At 36.1% G+C, this 17486-nt stretch overlaps 2 protein-coding genes across 2 annotated transcripts; one reads left to right on the top strand and one right to left on the bottom strand.

The window, feature by feature from the left end:
* Positions 1–318: 318 nt before the first annotated feature.
* Positions 319–3434, top strand: LOC109244637 (probable xyloglucan endotransglucosylase/hydrolase protein 26). Its single transcript, XM_019411756.1, has 4 exons — positions 319–577; positions 1736–1836; positions 1971–2164; positions 2737–3434. The coding sequence occupies exons 1-4, from the start codon at positions 409–411 to the stop codon at positions 3143–3145; spliced, it is 873 nt and encodes a 290-aa protein (XP_019267301.1). The 5' UTR covers positions 319–408; the 3' UTR covers positions 3146–3434.
* Positions 3435–6677: 3243 nt separating this feature from the next.
* Positions 6678–11990, bottom strand: LOC109244631. Its single transcript, XM_019411752.1, has 3 exons — positions 11701–11990; positions 7450–7567; positions 6678–7196 (listed from the first exon to the last, which is right to left on the bottom strand). Exons 1-3 carry the CDS (start codon positions 11988–11990, stop codon positions 6678–6680), a joined length of 927 nt encoding a protein of 308 aa, XP_019267297.1.
* Between the last annotated feature and the right edge of the window lie 5496 nt (positions 11991–17486).

The raw sequence follows: 17486 nt of genomic DNA, 5'->3' as shown, positions 1-17486 counted from the left end.
AAAAATTTAAATTAAATATTTCTAAATATTAAATTATGATAGTCATTTTTGGACGAATAAAAATAAAAGTATGACATTTAAATTAAAACAGATGGAGTATTAAGTTTGATGTTTAAAATTACTTTTCTGCCCCCTCCACATAATTTCTCCTTGATTATTGGAAGCAAAATATGTGCTGCAAATCCAAGCTGATCTGTAAACCTATAACTAAGGATATGGAAATCAAGACGTGGTCGGATCATCTACATTCTCTATAGGGTTTTTCTCAAAATGTTACTATTATTTAATTTGATTATGACATGTATAAAAACATGGTCATATTCCTAAGAACAAACACACACCATTAATTTCCAGGTTTAATTTGCAGAATTGAGAGAAACTAAGTTCTCTTAATTCTATTTTCAAATTATGGCCAGGTCTCGACTTCTTTGTTTGGCTAATTTGTTCATTTTGGCAATTGCATTTCATTTGGTTTCAGTCAATAGTATGTTCTCAGATAACATGTATATTAACTGGGGTGCCCATCATTCTTGGATGCAAGGAAATGATCTTCAGCTTGTCCTTGATCAATCCGCAGGTAAAGTTTCATTTACCTTAGCTTTTTTTTATGTTTAAACTTGTCGCATATGTCGCAACGGTAAAGTTGTCTCAGTGTAACCTATAAGTCACGGGTTCGAGCCGTGGAAGCAGCCACTAATGCTTACATTAGGGTAGGCCGTCTATATCACGTCCTTAGGGTACGGCCCTTAATTCCTCGAACCCTGCATGAATACATGATGCTTTGTACACCAGGCTGCATATGTCAAAAGTTTCCAATAGGATTTAACTTATATATACTGACATTGTCTTCCTTTTTAACATAAAATAGACAGATGAATTGGTATATTTATTGAATTCGTAGGAACTTACTGAGCATGACCGGTGGCGGAGGCAGGATCCGCACGAAGGGGGTTCAAAAAAAAAAAATTATAGCCAGTGGGTTATTGAACCCATGACCTTATGTAGATTTTGAACCCCCTTGACCACTAAACTACACTTTTGGATTGTATTAAGGGGGTTCAAAACTTAATATATAGAGGTAAAAAACAAATTTTGCCTTATATATACAGTGTAATTTTTCGGCGAAGGGGGTTCGGGTGAACCCCCTTGCGCCCCCCTAAATCCGCCCCTGAGCATGACCACAGAACTTTATCTAGCTTTCGTTTTTGAGTGGTTTCTTTGTTCTATGTTTTGATGGAAAGAAAGAAAAAACTTCCCTTTTTCTCATCTTTATTTTTGCTTTATCCCATTTACGAATTTCGGCTATGTTAATGCGCCACTAGCCAAATAGGCTAAGGAAAAAGCTACCTGAAAAAACAAAATGCACCTATTGTTATAATATCAATGTAATTCAACTTGCTATAACAGATTGCCTGTCTTATTTTACATATTATTAATTATTCAACTCACGATGTGGGATAATATAGGTATATCGTCGTCGTCGTTGTTGTTCAACTCATTATGAAAAGTTACATGTAATTCTTTTACATTGTTAAGTATAGAAGTTAAACCTTTTGTGATAATTGTTTGTCAAGAAACACTTGATATGACTCAATAAAATTTGAATCTAATACAAACACTAGGAAGTGAAAACAGAATTCACAGATCCAATTCTATTTCTTCTAGCACATCATTTTTTCCCTTTTTTTAGTTATATCACTCAAAAAAAAAATGCTACTTTGGTTTACATTTTCAGGTTCAGGTGTACAATCAAAAGGAACATTTCTTTTTGGAAGCATAGAAATGCAAATAAAATTAGTACCTGGAAATTCTGCTGGAACAGTCACAGCATACTATGTAAGTGTTAGCTTAAATACTCAATAGACAACACTACAACAAATGATCAGAGCCTTTTTCCTGCTTAATTCTAATTATGATTTTTTCAAATAGATACAATGAGAAGTGTCTGATTTCTGTTTATTTTTCCACAGTTGTCATCTACAGGTGACAAGCACGACGAGATCGACTTCGAGTTTTTAGGGAATGTATCAGGGCAACCATATATTATACACACAAATATTTTTACTCAAGGTGCAGGAGGCAGGGAACAACAATTCTACCCTTGGTTTGATCCAACTGCTGATTACCATAACTATACCATTCATTGGAATCCCAGTGCAGTTGTGTAAGTCGTTCTATTCCATAAATTTTCTTAATAGTCCGGGGGCGGATTTAGGATTTTAAGAACATGAGTACACCACAAGGATAAAAAAAGAAGAAGTATATTTAGTGTGAATTGATCTCTCTTTCTTTGGGTAAATAACTCAGCATTCGACCAAATGCACCATTCAACAATTTTGGAACATTGCAGCCAACAGATAATAATAGACCAGTTCTAAGAAATATATAGTACATAAATATCCAGTTTGGCAAAAAGGCCATGGGTTCACGTGTACCGCAATTTGGGCCTAAATCTGCCCTTGTCTAACACTAAAAACACAAAACACCCAATTTTCTCAAAATTCCTAAGTGCCTTAGCTTCCACAGGCAGACGTGGATGTAGCATGTCTACCATGGCTTTAGAACATTTTCGACACAGAATATAGATATATACGTAAAAGTTTAGTACTAAAATTTCAACAAATATCAGATTCTAACAATAGGTTCAGCACTAAGAACCTTAAAAGTTGAACCCATCAAGTTTAAATCCTGGATTTACCGCTATCTTGACTCATTGTTTAACCATTCATGTTACAGATGGTACGTTGACGGTATACCAATCAGAGTATACAAGAATTATCAGAGCCAGGGAATTCTCTATCCAAACGCACAAGGAATGAAGGTTTACTCTAGCCTTTGGAACGCCGATAACTGGGCAACTAGAGGTGGCCTTGACAAGATTGACTGGACCAATGCTCCATTTATAGCCAAGTATAGAAATTTCGCGCCACGAGCTTGTCCCTGGTATGGACCAGGTAGCATTAGCCAATGTACTGCACCAACTCCAAATAATTGGTATACTTCTCCTGAGTATAGTCAATTGAGCTATGCTAAGCAAGGGCAAATGGCTTGGATCAGGAGCACTTACATGATCTATGATTATTGTAAAGATACGACGCGATTCAATGGACAGATTCCTGGAGAATGTTTTAAACCTCAGTTCTAACAAGTGAATTGAGTCGATTGGAATCCCCATTTGTGGGAATATACTGAGTTTGTTGTTGTTGTTGAGTTGAGTCCATTGGTATACTTTGTGCAAAAGATGTACTATTATATACTCTTTTTTCCTGATTCATATTGTAACAGTTCATTCTTTTTCCTGTTTTATTACCAAGAAATTATATGTATGCCATTCTTTTTACAAATGTTGTTTTTATTGTTGTATTTGTTTTTACAAATGTTGTTTTTGTTGCTGTATTTGTCTCTGAGAAGTTTATGTATATCATTGGCCAAGACGAACTCGTAGCTGAAACTCTACCTCTGCCCGACAGAAAAAAAAAAAAGGCAAACACAAGAAAAGATTGTCATTTTAATTTTATAAACTAAAAGGGCAGCCTCGTGCATTAAGCTCCCGCTATGCGCGGTGTTCGGGGAAGGGTACCACAAGGGACTATTTAAAATGACATTAATATGACTTGTATAAAGCTCGACGTGTATGCAAGTAGGCCAGAATACCATTGTTAGAAAAATATAAAAATTGTAATTTATTATAAATTTTCTATAATTTCTAAATATGTAAATTGCATTAAGAAACAATAAGAAATAGAACTTTTAATTCACATTGTAAATGTGTCCATAAATTCTAATTTATACAGCGACAACATACTCAGTATATTCCCACGAAGCGGGGATATATTTCAATGTATATGCATTTTTTTTTGGTTTCCCACCCGGTGTCCGGTACCCGTATTGGAGCCCGGCTATATCCAGATTCGCGCCGAGTAGGGCCCCATTCAGGGGGTGGTGCTCCCTACCAAGGATTTTTTTATACACAGGGCTCGAACCTAAGACCTCTAGTTAAGGGAGGAGAGTCCGATATAATGCACATCCTTTGGTTTTGTCATGTTAAGATGCTCCAAGGTGTTTGACACCATTGTATTTCAATACTTTCAAGAATTGGTATAGAGTGAACTATTAATACTTTAACTTCGATGTGACAATATCTTTTTTCAACCATTATATTTATATTTTCTTTGATCATAACTAATATATTGCATAAGTGTAAAATACATTTTAAACTCAGTACCCATTCAAACAATACCACATAAAATAAAATGGATGAAGGCTTTTTCTGGGGGGAGGGCGGAGGGGTGGCATTGTCTTACCTATCTATCAAGGAAATTATTCAATATAATGTTTTATAATTTAAATTTAAAAATGACCACACAAAGATCTCTGGTGTTTTATATTGAAATTTCTTACGAGTAAAAATAAAAATTTATGCGGAGATTTAACACATAAAACTAACCAAATTTTGCAACAGGTCACAAAACCAATTGGCCTCCACAGGAATCCTAAAAATTGCACGGCGACGATATTTGGTCGCCCCCATTTAATCTGTACGTACTTTTTATTTTTTTTAACTAGTACCCAAATTTTATTTATTTTTTGGTAATTAGAAATTTTTATTAATTACCTGTGAGAATTACAAGCCAGGGGAGATTACTCTAGATCTACCCCTCTCAAAAATAGCACAAAATATCCCTACCATTGTCTACTCTACCATCCCATTCTAGACACAATTTCTACTACAAAGAACTGACATACTCATATAAGACTCTATCGTTTCTAATTCTAATACATAGAGTAGTCCTCAGTGAGTGTACTAGAGCCTCTGCGTCCCTGCATTTGTTCTGAAACACTCTTCCATTTTTTTCTATCCACACATCATATATTATAGCAGCAAACCCAGCTTTAAGCAGCTTGCCTCGTGCACTTTTACCCTTTGAGTTTTGTAACACCCAATGACATTCCTGTTCCCAACTAAGTATGGTTCTTCTCCATTTCATCCACTCCAAAATTTTATACCAAGCACCTCTTACATAAGAGCACTGAAAGAATAAGTGGTTAGCAGATTCGTCAGCTACATTACATAAGACACATGTTACATCCACATTCATACCTCAACCTAACATCACTTCCTTTGTTCTCAATCTACGTATAGTGCAATCCATAGAATGAATACTTGTTTGGGACATGAGACATTATGGTAGATCAAGTTTCTCCATGGCACAATATTAAAATCACCTCTTAAGCATACATACAAAGCAGAAATTTGAAATTTGTCTTGCTGAACAATCTGACTATGAACATTCATGTTAGGCGTGTGCTTTATCATATTAAAGATTTTCCTAACCATCCAAGATGCAGTTTTTGGGCTTTTCATTAGGTTAACATCCCGTTTCTTTATATAATACGTGTGGATCCAGGCAATCTACAACTTCTCCTTATTCTGACTAAGTGCCAAAACAGCTTACATAGAGTAGCTTGGTTCCAGAGCCTCATATTCAATACATTGAGGCCACCTGCATTCCTAGGCACGCAGATTTTTTCCCATGCCACCAATGCCCTTTTAGAAATGCTAGCCTCACTAGTCCATAGATAACTTCTGCATATAGCCTTAACAAGCTTAATTATCTTTTGAATATTATGATTTGGAGTCTACCAGCATAAGATAAACTTTTAGACATCCATGTAGTGATTCTCGCAGTGATTTTCTCAACCAAGGGCTTACATTGGGCAATGGTCTGCTTCTTGGTAGACAATGATACACCAAGATATTTGAAAGGGAGCTCTCCTAACTCATATCCCAGTAGATGCAGAATAGCTTGTTTGGTAGCTTCATCCACCCCTTCAAAGTATACTTGGCTTTTTGATATGTTAGCCTTTTAATCCTGAAGCTGCTGAGAAGTTATTAAATTTGTCCCTAAGAAGTTGAACAGAAAGCACATCCCCTCGAGCAAATAATAGGAGATCATCCGTAAAGCAAAGGTGTGTAATCTTTAGCTTTCCACATCTAGGATGAAAACTAAAATCAGGATTTTCTGCCAATGTCGCCGAACATCTGTTCAAATATTCCATTAAGAGGACAAATATATAAGGGACATAGGATCCTCTTGTCTTAGTCCCCTCTTAGCCTACATAGTGTCTGTCAAATGTCCATTGATCAAGAATGTATAGCTAACTGTAGTAATACAGGTCATGATCCATGACATCATTATACTGGAAATTCAAGTTCCATAAGTATGTGTTTAATGAAGTTTCACTCTATCGAATCATATGCTTTTTGTAAATCCACCTTGATCATACATCCAGGGGATAAGTGTTTTATGGTATAACCTTTGACCATCTCATGGCTTAAGAAAATGTTATCATGTTATCAACCTCCCTGGGATAAAAGCTGACTGGCTAGGTCCTACCAGTACAACCAATCACATTTTTCAATCTCTTAGTAATCACCTTAGATATGATTTTATACAATATGGAACAATATGCAATTGGTATAAAGTCTCTCACTGATTCAGGGTGAGATTTTTTTGGGATCAAGGTTATCACTTTATTGTTTATAGTCCTCAGCATCCTATTCCCCTGAAAGTATTCTTGTATTGCCAGACAAATATCACCCCCAATAATGTTCCAAGTTGTCTTGACAAAACAAGCATTGAAGCCATTTATTCATGGGCCATGTTATCCTCTATTTAGAATAGAGCCCCTTTAATCTCAGTATCTGTGATCTCTCTGGTCAGATCTTGCTGTTGTGATATTGATAAGCTTGTACCGTTTCTCATTTTATTCATATCCACACCAGGGATGGACTCAGCAGCTGAACCCAAGAGATTGATGTAGAACTGTAGGAAAGCTCTTTCAATATCCTTATGTTGTCGAAGTAGGTTTCCATTATCATCTTTCAGTACATCTATATTGTTAACACTTGCCCTAGCCTTCATATAAAAGAAAAAGTAGTTATTATTGCCATCTCCTTCAGCTATCAAGTAAGCCTTGGATTTCTGTTTTAGTATTTTCTCCTGAAGTGCTAGCCATTTATTTATATCCCTTAATATAGGCTTTTCCAACTCCAAAAAAGTATTGTCGATTTGCATGGTTAGGAGGGACTGGACGTGCTGCAGTATATCTCTAGTTTCCTTTACTTTGTTATCTATACTCCGCATCTCCCCATGCATCAACTGCTTCAGAGGCTCCTTGCAAAGTTTCAACTTCTGCCACACCATACATATAGGACCTTTGAATAGTCTGACTCCATACAGAGGCTACTACTGGTAGAAACTTGTCATGTTCAACTAATATATTGATAAATCTGAAGGGCTTCCTACCTTGGGGCTTATTAGTCGTGAATTCTATGTGTATGGGCGAATGATCAGAGAAATGGTTCTCTTTATATTGAGTTGTAATGTTACCATATTCCAAAATTCACTCACTATTGCATAAAGCCCTATCAATTCTGATCCATACATGTCCATTATTCCAAGTAAAGAACCTACCAGTAGCTTTCATATCCACCAGATTAAGAGAATCAATAGTATGCTGGAAAGCTCTAGTTTCTGCCTCAGCCACTAGTTGTCCTCCAATTCTATCATCCAAGCATAAGGGAGTATTAAAATCTCCTGCTAGGCACCAAGGTCTAGTTATGTTTGTGCCAATGCTTTGTAAACCAATCCATAGTTATCACGACCCAAAATCCCTCCGAAAGAGTCGTGATGGCACCTAGTCTCTAAATTAGGTAAGCCTAACATTTACAGAATTAACATTGATATTTACTAACTTCAAATTAGATAACTCTGAACAATTACAATTCCCAAAACCGGTAGTACAAGTCATAAGCCTTTCTAAGAGTAGTTATACAAAATAAATACACACTGTTACATAAAACAAAAGAACAAATGGAAATAAGTACAAATGAAGGTGACTCCGAGGCCTGCGAACACAGCAGCAGGTTTACTTTGAGTCTCCACCGCAACGATCCGCACAGCTACTATCGATCAAATACCTGGGTCTGTACAAAAAAATGTACAGAAGTGTAGTATGAGCACACCACGGCGGTGCCCAGTAAGTATCACGGCTAACCTCGGTGGAGTAGTGACGAGGAACAGTCAAGACACCTACTAGTCAAATAAATTGAACAGGATATGATAATGAACTACCAAGATAAAGATAACAAAGTAATATCAATAGCAGGGAAAAATTCAATCTACAAGCAGTAGAGACAATAAAGGAAAACACATATAGCAACGAACGATAACCAAGTAAATTAACACCGACATAAATGGGATACAGACAAGTAAGAATATGTTCAAACGAAGAAAGCGATGTCAACTCAATCAATCACATCATTTCTAATGCACAATCCCGACCATCTCAATCCTCGGTATCTCATATCATAACCTCAATTTCCTAACCTTTAGCACACACGGCACCTTGTGCCTACATATTTCTATCTCACTTTGCACAACTTCATCCTCATGCTACTCGGTGCATAGGGTGCATAACCAATGCAATTAAGATTTTCAAGGAGTCTCATTTATATAACATAAAGTAAATTACAGCTTCTAAACTAATTAGGAAATCAACAAGAAAAGATGGAGTTATTTTTAGAAATCCTTTGAATAAAGAATATACCCTTTTCAAATAAATTACAATATCGAATGAATTATTACCTTTAATATAGGATTTAATAAATTAAAATTTAGTAGAAATTCCTTTCTAAGTAAGATTCAATATCATCGGGTTAAGGAAATTTACTTGGGAAACTAATTGAAATAAAACATAACATTTGTAGGAATTTGAATTATTGAAAGGTATATATATACACGGCGAATTCAAATTTAAAAGTCATATACAGCAGCGTAATACTAATTCCTTTATTTTAAATTACAATACTACTAATAACTTAATAGGACAGGAGGAAACGATTCAACGTAGTAAATTTACTTTAAAAATTAAGTCACCAGAGTAATAGTTTCAGGGAAAGAATTCAAGGAACTCAATGCCAATAACCCGATCCTCACAACTCAGAGTAACCCGAAATACAAATTGTCAAAGTTTTAAGCAAATGAACTAGGGTCTTCTCAGTATTCAGCTATAACCAAATCCTAAATGAAATATAAAACCACCGAATAACTTGTACAGTCAAAGAGGAATACACACACACACACACACACACACACACACACACACACACATATATATATATATATATATATATATTGATGCGGTGCGCATCCCGATCCCACCAATCCTCCCTTATTCCTCTGTAACGAATACAATAAAAGTAAATAATATATATTTGTTGCGGCATGCAACCCGATCCCACCAATCCTCCCTTATTCCTCCTTAACAATTACAATAAGAGTAAATAGTATATATATCACCATATCAGTAACAACATGATCATTCACCCTTATTACTCCTTGTTGCGGCGTACAACCTGACCCCACCGGTCCACCTTTATTACTCCTTAATATATACCCTTATTCCTCCTGTTGCGGTATGCAACCCGATCCCACCTGTCCACCCTTATTACTCCTTGTTGCGCCGTGCAACCCGATTCCACCAGACAACATCAATTCTCCCTTATTCCTCCTTAACATATCAACAATCAGACATAGTTTAAAATCAACAACAACAACAATTCAACAACCCAATCACAACGATTTCTACCACCAAGAGTATGAGTACACGGCAACAAGAGAATCACGGAAAAACCAAGAAGCACAACAACCTTTACAAAAATAACAAGACATATAAGGCACGTGATAACTACACCGACAACCACAACAATTTGGACACATAGTATATAGGCACGGGGTCATAGAGGAATTCACAATTAAGAATAACAAAACAATAAGGAGGACAATCACTTCGATTAAGGCAAATAAGGACCAAGTAACAAGTAAGAGTTAGAGGAAAGGTAACAACGTCGTATGGAGCATATAGAGGTAAAACAAGCAATTAAGAAACCCAATCATATCGGAAAACTTCCCACTTAATGAACATAAGCACCTAAGAACCCTAAAGGAAAACTTTCCACAAATAAGTCTGAGCACACACTCGTCACCTCGTATGCACAGACTACAATTAGCATAGAAGACTCAAATCCTAAGGGGGGAGTCCGCCACACAAGGTTAGGCAAGATACTTACCTCAATCCGGCCAATTCAATACTAAATTTAGTTTTTCCTTTACCAATTCATCAATGCTCGGCTCAATCTAGCCAAAAACGACTTGAATACATCAAACAATGCAAGAGAAAATAATTTTAATTAACAAAGCTATAATTCTTATACAATTTGCAAAAAGTCAACAAAAGTCAACTCCCCGAGCCCGCACTTTGGAACCCGACAAAATTTATAAAAACCGAATACTCATTCCGATACGAGTTCACCCATACAAAATTTATCAAATTCCGATACCATTTGGTCCTTCAAATCATCATTTTACATTTTTGAAAGATTTCACAATTTTTCCCAAATTTTCCTTTAGATTCTCATGAAATTGATGTTAAATCTAAGATATAATCACAAAATATAGTTGGAAATTGTTAAGAGACACTTTCCAATGATTTGGTATGAAAATCTTCTCTCAAAATCGTCTCACCTCGACTCTAGGGTTCAAAAATATGAAAAATGAAGCAAAAACTCGGAATATCCAGCTCTTAGCAGGCTGCAGATGTCGCATTTGCGACACCAGGTTCGCAAATGCGAACTCGCAAAAGCGAAGAAATCTTCGCAAATGTGAAGCCTGAAGAATCCTGTTAAGGTCGCATTGGCGACAGAAACTTCGCAAATGCGAAAGTCGGCTTTCGCAAATGTGGCAGCCTCATCGCAAATACGATAAATGCCCAGCCGCCCAGGCATCGCAAATGCGATGGTTCTTCGCAAGTGCGATGGCCGCATTTATGACCAGAACATCGCAAATGCGAAGAAACCAGAACCAGAAAAAACAAAATTCATGAGAGCTATTCCGAAGTCACTCCGAAACTCACCCGAACCCTCGGGGCTCCAAACCAAGCGCCCACACAAGTCTGAATACATAACACAAACTCGCTTGCATGATCGGAACATCAAAATAACCTCTAGAACCACGAATCGGATGCCAAAACACATGAAAAAATCACTATGAACTTCAAGAACTTCTAGAATTGCAACCAAGCATCCGAACCATATCAAATCAACTCCAAACGACACCAAATCTTGCAGGAAAATCCCGAATGACATAACGGAGCTGTTCCAACTTTCGAAATCGCATTCCGACCTCGATAACACAAAAGTCAACTATGGGCCAAACCTCTCCCTTTTCCAAACTTCAACCTTTCCAAGTTTCGCCGAATGCTTCAAATCACCCTACGGGCCTCCAAATCCAAATCCAAATGCACGCCTAAGCCCAAAATCACCATACGAAGCTACTGACATCATCCAAAACTCATTCCAGAGCCGTTTACAAAAAAGTCCAATTCCGGTCAAATTCTCACCACTTAAGCTTCCAAAACTATATTCCTTCTTCCAATTCGAATTCGATTCATTCGGAAACAGAATCCAATCATGCACGCAAGCCGGTACACATAGTATGAAGCTGCTCGTGACCTCAAACCGTCGAACCGAACGCAATTGCTCAAAACGACCAGTCGGGTCGTTACAATAGTGCTTTCCTTTCTTCAATAGTATTTCTGGCATATATCACAGTAAATTCACAGGAAAACAAAGAATACCTATCCGCCAAAAAACAATGGATGACTTGCACATTAGTTTCTATGATAGTGACATTAACATGGTTCTGCTGCCATAATATCCAAATTCTCCCATTATCTGCCTCAACATAATTATTAGCAATTGTCCATCCCTTCGCTACTCTAGCAATACCAGCAGCAAAGTTCATCTCCTTCATCATAGTTTCCAACAAAGCAGCAAACACAATATTAAATTTCTTAAGATATTTACACATCTTCCCTTGTTTGAAGGGCTTATTCATGCCCCTCACATTCCACACTACACCATTCATTGAATAGGTATTTGAGTTTAAACAACTTGAGGTCTTTTTCTCCCTATTCTTCTTCTTCTTCGGGTGACAATAATTTTATACGGTGTTTGTTAACATATTTTAAGGTAGTTTATGATATTTTACAGTGGTGACCTGTTGTGGCGCTTTACTTTTTTACTATTATTTTAGCGATACTTCTTCTTCTTCTTCTTCTTCTTCTTCTTCTTCTTTTTCTTCTTCTTCTTCTTCTTCTTCTCCTTCTTCTTCTTCTTAATTGCAAAATCGTTAGATTTATTATTATTTTGACAAATTAATGATTGGGGTTTCTTCTTGATGATATTTGAAAGTTATGTTTCAAATTTGAGCTCATTTAGAGTAGATTTAGGTGTTAAATCGTATATTGGATTGTTAAAACACGAAGAATAAATTTCAGTTTCTGGGCAATTTGTACTTCATTTGCACTTCAGGCCTATTTGGCCTTAAGTGCATAAAAATATTGGTTGCACTTCAGACCTATTTGGGCTTAAGTGCATCTGAAGTAAAAAATTTTCACTTCGGACTTATTGGCCTTAAATGCATGAACCCATTGGTTTCACTTCAGACCTATTTGGGCTTAAGTGCATCTGAAGTGAAATTTTTTCACTTCGGACTTATTGGCCTTAAGTGTATGAAACCATTGGTTCCACTTCAGACCTATTTGGCATTAAGTGCATTTGAAGTGTAAATTTTTCACTTCAGACCTCTTTGACCTTAAGTGCATGAAAAAATTTATTGCACTTTAGACCTATTTGGTCTTAAGTGCATCTTAAGTGTAATTTTTGCAATTTAGACTTAATTAGCCTTAAATGCGTTGCACTTCAGACTAATTTTTTTTAACTTCAGACTCGAGACTTGCAATTTTTTTTGCAAAGTAGGTATAACTTCAATTGTGATCCCAAAACTGGGTATAGATGCAAAAGCCCCACAGAAAACAAGAAAACAAGAATCCTGGTCGTGAGAGAGCAACCGAAATAGATGAAAATAATAGGAATAGTTACCTCCTATAGCTAAGGTTGATACCTTATTTATTTTAAATAAATACCATTTAAAAAAATTATATTCTATAACTACCTTTTGATTTTTATAGCCAAATACCTATTTATATTCACCTCCTACCCTTAAGCCATAAAATACGCTGCCCTCTCTCTCATAAAATACGCTGCCTCTCTGGCTTGACCCTAATGAAGGCAACGAAATCTCCATGGCCAACTTCAATATGTTTCTTCTTCTTCTTCTTCTTCCTTTCCGATTTTGATTGTTTTCTTCTGCCAGTATGTTTCTTCTTCTTCTTCCTTTCCATGGCAAGGAATTTTTTGGGACTATAACTTCTTGACAATTTTTTCTTCAGTGGGTGCTAGCAATTTCTTCCGATTCGTTACTAGCGGGTGCTAGCCAAATTCAGTTCTGGGACTTTAACTTCTTCAGATGCGTTACGGATGCTAGCAATTTCTTCTTCAGCGATCTTTCTCGTTTTCTTCTTCTTTCTCTCATCGCTGCTTATGGAATCATGGTCGGAATCCAATGGGTCGTCGGAAAATCGTCGACTAAAATAGGTCGTCTGAAGTTTGGGGTTGAGCAATTTGAAGATTTTGTTAACTTTTTTTAAGAGCATTTTAATGTATCTCGCTGTATTTCTATGTATCTCATTGTATTCACTATCTTTTTTTTCATTGTAATTCAATGTATCTCGTTGTATTCCATGTATTTTATTGTATTCAATGTCTTTTTTTCTCATTGTATTTCAATGTATCCCGCTGTATTCTATGTATTTTATTGTATTCACTGTCTCGCTATGTGCCGTGAATGTATTCATATATTTTTTTAATTAATATAATTTATGTATTCAGATGTATTATATAATTTCTCTGAAGATATCTATGTTTTAGAGTATTTTTCGGTTGAGAATCTTTTTTATAACTGAAAAATACAAAATTTGCGCAAGCCAGTACACATAGTATGAAGCTGCTCGTGACCTCAAAGCGTCGAACCGAACGCAATTGCTCAAAACGACCAGTCGGGTCGTTACAATAGTGCTTTCCTTTCTTCAATAGTATTTCTGGCATATATCACAGTAAATTCACATGAAAACAAAGAATACCTATCCGCCAAAAAACAATGGATGACTTGAGGATTAGTTTTTATGATAGTGTCATTAACATGGTTCTGCTGCCATAATATCCAAATTCTCCCATTATCTACCTCAACATAATTATTAGCAAATGTCCATCCCTTTGCTACTCTAGCGATACTAGCAGCAAAGTTCATCTCCTTCATTATAGTTTCCAACAAACCAGCAAACACAATATTAAATTTCTTAAGATATTTACACATCTTCCCTTGTTTGAAGGGCTTATTCATGCCCCTCACATTCCACACTACACCATTCATTGAGCAGGTATTTGAGTTTAAACAACTTGAGGCCTTTTTCTCCCCATTCTTCTTCTTCTTTGGGTGACAATAATTTTATGCGGTGTTTGTTAACATATTTTAAGGTAGTTTATGATATTTTACAGTGGTGACCTGTTGTGGCGCTTTATTTTTTACTATTATTTTAGGGATACTTCTTCTTCTTCTTCTTCTTAATTGCAAAATCGTTAGATTTATTGTTATTTTGACAAATTAATGATTGGGGTTTTTTCTTGATGGTATTTGGAAGTTATGTTTCAAATTTGAGCTCATTTAGAGTAGACTTAGGTGTTAAATCGTATATTGGATTGTTAAAAATCGAAGAATAAATTTCAGTTTCTCGGCAATTTGTACTTAATTTGCACTTTAGGCCTATTTGGCCTTAAGTGCATAAAAATATTGGTTGCACTTCAGACCTATTTGGGCTTAAGTGCATCTGAAGTAAAATTTTTCACTTCGGACTTATTGGCCGTAAGTGCATGAACCCATTGGTTTCACTTCAGACCTATTTGGGCTCAAGTGCATCTGAAGTGAAATTTTTTCACTTCGGACTTATTGGCCTTAAGTGCATGAAACCATTGGTTCCACTTCAGATCTATTTGGCATTAAGTGCATCTGAAGTGTAAATTTTTCACTTCAGACCTCTTTGACCTTAAGTGCATGAAAAAATTTATTGCACTTCAGACCTATTTGGCCTTAAGTGCATCTTAAGTGTAATTTTTGCAGCTTAGACTTAATTGGCCTTAAATGCATTGCACTTCAGACTAATTTTTTTTTAACTTCAGACTCGAGACTTGCAATTTTTTTTTGCAAAGTAGGTATAACTTCAGTTGTGATCCCAAAACTGGGTATAGATGCAAAAGCCCCACAGGAATGGTAGAATTCACAAAAAAATTGGATTAGTTACCTCATATAGCAAAGGTTGATACCTTATTTATTTTAAATAAATACCATTTAAAAAAATTATATTCTATAACTACCTTTTGATTTTTATAGCCAAATACCTATTTATAGTCACCTCCTACCCTTAAGCCATAAAATACGTTGCCCTCTCTCTCATAAAATACGCTGCCTCTCTGGCTTGACCCTACTGAAGGCAACGAAATCTCCATTGCCAACTCCAGTATGTTTCTTCTTCTTCTTCTTCTTCTTCTTCTTCTTCTTCTTCTTCTTCTTCTTCTTCTTCTTCTTCTTCTTCTTCTTCTTCCTTTCCGATTTTGATTGTTTTCTTCTGCCAATATGTTTCTTCTTCTTCTTCCTTTCCATGGCAAGGAATTTTTTGGGACTTTAACTTCTTGTCAATTTCTTCTTCAGTGGGTGCTAGCAATTTCTTCCGATTCGTTACAAGCGGGTGCTAGCCAAATTCAGTTCTGGGACTTTAACTTCTTCTGATGCGTTACGGATGCTATCAATTACTTCTTCAGCGATCTTTCTCGTTTTCTTCTTCTTTCTCTCATCGCTGCTTATGGAATCATGGTCGGAATCCGATGGATCGTTGGAAAATCATCGACTAAAATAGGTCGTCTGAAGTTTGGGGTTGAGCAATTTGAAGATTCTATTAACTTTTTCTTTAAGAGCATTTCAATGTATCTCGCTGTATTTCTGTGTATCTCATTGTATTCACTATCTTTTTTTTCATTGTAATTCAATGTATCTCGTTGTATTCCATGTATTTCATTGTATTCAGTGTCTTTTTTTCTCATTGTATTTCAATGTATCCCGCTGTATTCTATGTATTTCATTGTATTCACTGTCTCGCTTTATGCCATGAATGTATTCATATATTTTTTTAATTAATATAATTTATGTATTCAGATGTATTATATAATTTCTCTGAAGATTGCTATGTTTTTGGGTATTTTTCGGTTGAGAATCTTTTTTATAACTGAAAAATACAAAATTTGTGTGTTATAATTGAGTTTGTTGAGTTATATTAGGAGTCTATTATGTTAATTGATTCACTTTCCGTTTTAAAAACAGTTTAATCCCCTATTTCATGCTGTGAATACAGTCGAATACAATAATCTGTCCAGCTGTAATCCCATGTTTCACTCCATGAATACAGTCGAATACATTCGAATACAACAACTGATTAGCTGGACTTCCCTGATTCACGCCTATTTTTACTACTGTATTCATGAATACAATAACTTAAATACATCAAATATATCTTATAACCACAGAAAAGATATTTATAATCCGTAATTTTGCAAATGGTATCTATAGATGTCTAATTACTACTAAAAGATAGGGGAGAATTCAAAAATAGCCAGATTTACCACTGGTCGTTGAAAAATAGCCAAGTTTCAAAAGTCATCGAAATTTAGCCACTTTAAATCTGAGCGAAAACACTGTACAAAATCCGGAAAAATATGCCCGCAAATTTTACGGGAGTTCCAGCATAAGTATGCTTGAACTCCCGTAAATTTTACGGGAGTTCCAGGATAACTATGCTGGAACTCTCGCAAATTTTACGGGAGTTCAAGCATAATTATGCTGGAACTCCCGCAAATTTTACGGGAGTTCCAGCAGGTATAATTGTCCAGTATAATATACTGGAGTTTGGAGCACTGATGCTCCAGTCTCCCGCAAATTTTACAGGAGTTAGCAAAGTATACCGGTCCAGCATAATATGCTGGAGTTCGTACACAAATGCACCAGAACTCCCGTATATTATACTGGACCGGTCCCTGTTGCAGCAAAATAGTGGCTATTTTTCATTGACTTGATAAACGCTGGCTATTTTTCATTGACCAGTGTGAAAACTGGCTATACCATGATATTTTAACAAAAGATAGTGCCTAAGGAAAATTTCTCAAAAAGATTTGCACAGGCTAGGCCCAGATCCTTAACCAAAGTCCAGCCCATTATTTCAAATGGGCCAATTAAACAACATTATTCAGTCCCACAAAAGTCAAATCAACCACAATTTGTTGACCCACGTGGAAACTTTATCCTCTTTCCTCATTTGTGCGCTCGTGAACCGTAACGTAATCACAGCGCATATACACGAAAAAAATACTCTAATCCCTCACCTCATCAGTCTTCACCACTTCATACCTACCCCCCCCC

Source organism: Nicotiana attenuata, unplaced genomic scaffold (assembly GCF_001879085.1).
Source record: "Nicotiana attenuata strain UT unplaced genomic scaffold, NIATTr2, whole genome shotgun sequence".
NCBI classification, from domain to species: Eukaryota; Viridiplantae; Streptophyta; class Magnoliopsida; order Solanales; family Solanaceae; genus Nicotiana; species Nicotiana attenuata.
Note: the sequence above shows the minus strand (reverse complement) of the source record. Positions and strands in the feature narration are given on the sequence as shown.

Excerpts from the sequence above, each read along its gene's own strand:
- LOC109244631 (XM_019411752.1), bottom strand. The coding sequence starts at position 11,990 with ATGAATGGTGTAGTGTGGAATGTGAGGGGCATGAATAAGCCCTTCAAA. Across the intron at positions 7,568-11,700 it reads CATTGTTTTTTGGCGGATAG|AATTGGAGGACAACTAGTGG; the intron begins GTATTCTTTGTT and ends CTTGGATGATAG. Across the intron at positions 7,197-7,449 it reads TTACTTGGAATAATGGACAT|AAGTTGAAACTTTGCAAGGA; the intron begins GTATGGATCAGA and ends ATGGTGTGGCAG.
- LOC109244637 (XM_019411756.1), top strand. The coding sequence starts at position 409 with ATGGCCAGGTCTCGACTTCTTTGTTTGGCTAATTTGTTCATTTTGGCA. Across the intron at positions 1,837-1,970 it reads GAACAGTCACAGCATACTAT|TTGTCATCTACAGGTGACAA; the intron begins GTAAGTGTTAGC and ends ATTTTTCCACAG. Across the intron at positions 2,165-2,736 it reads TGGAATCCCAGTGCAGTTGT|ATGGTACGTTGACGGTATAC; the intron begins GTAAGTCGTTCT and ends TTCATGTTACAG.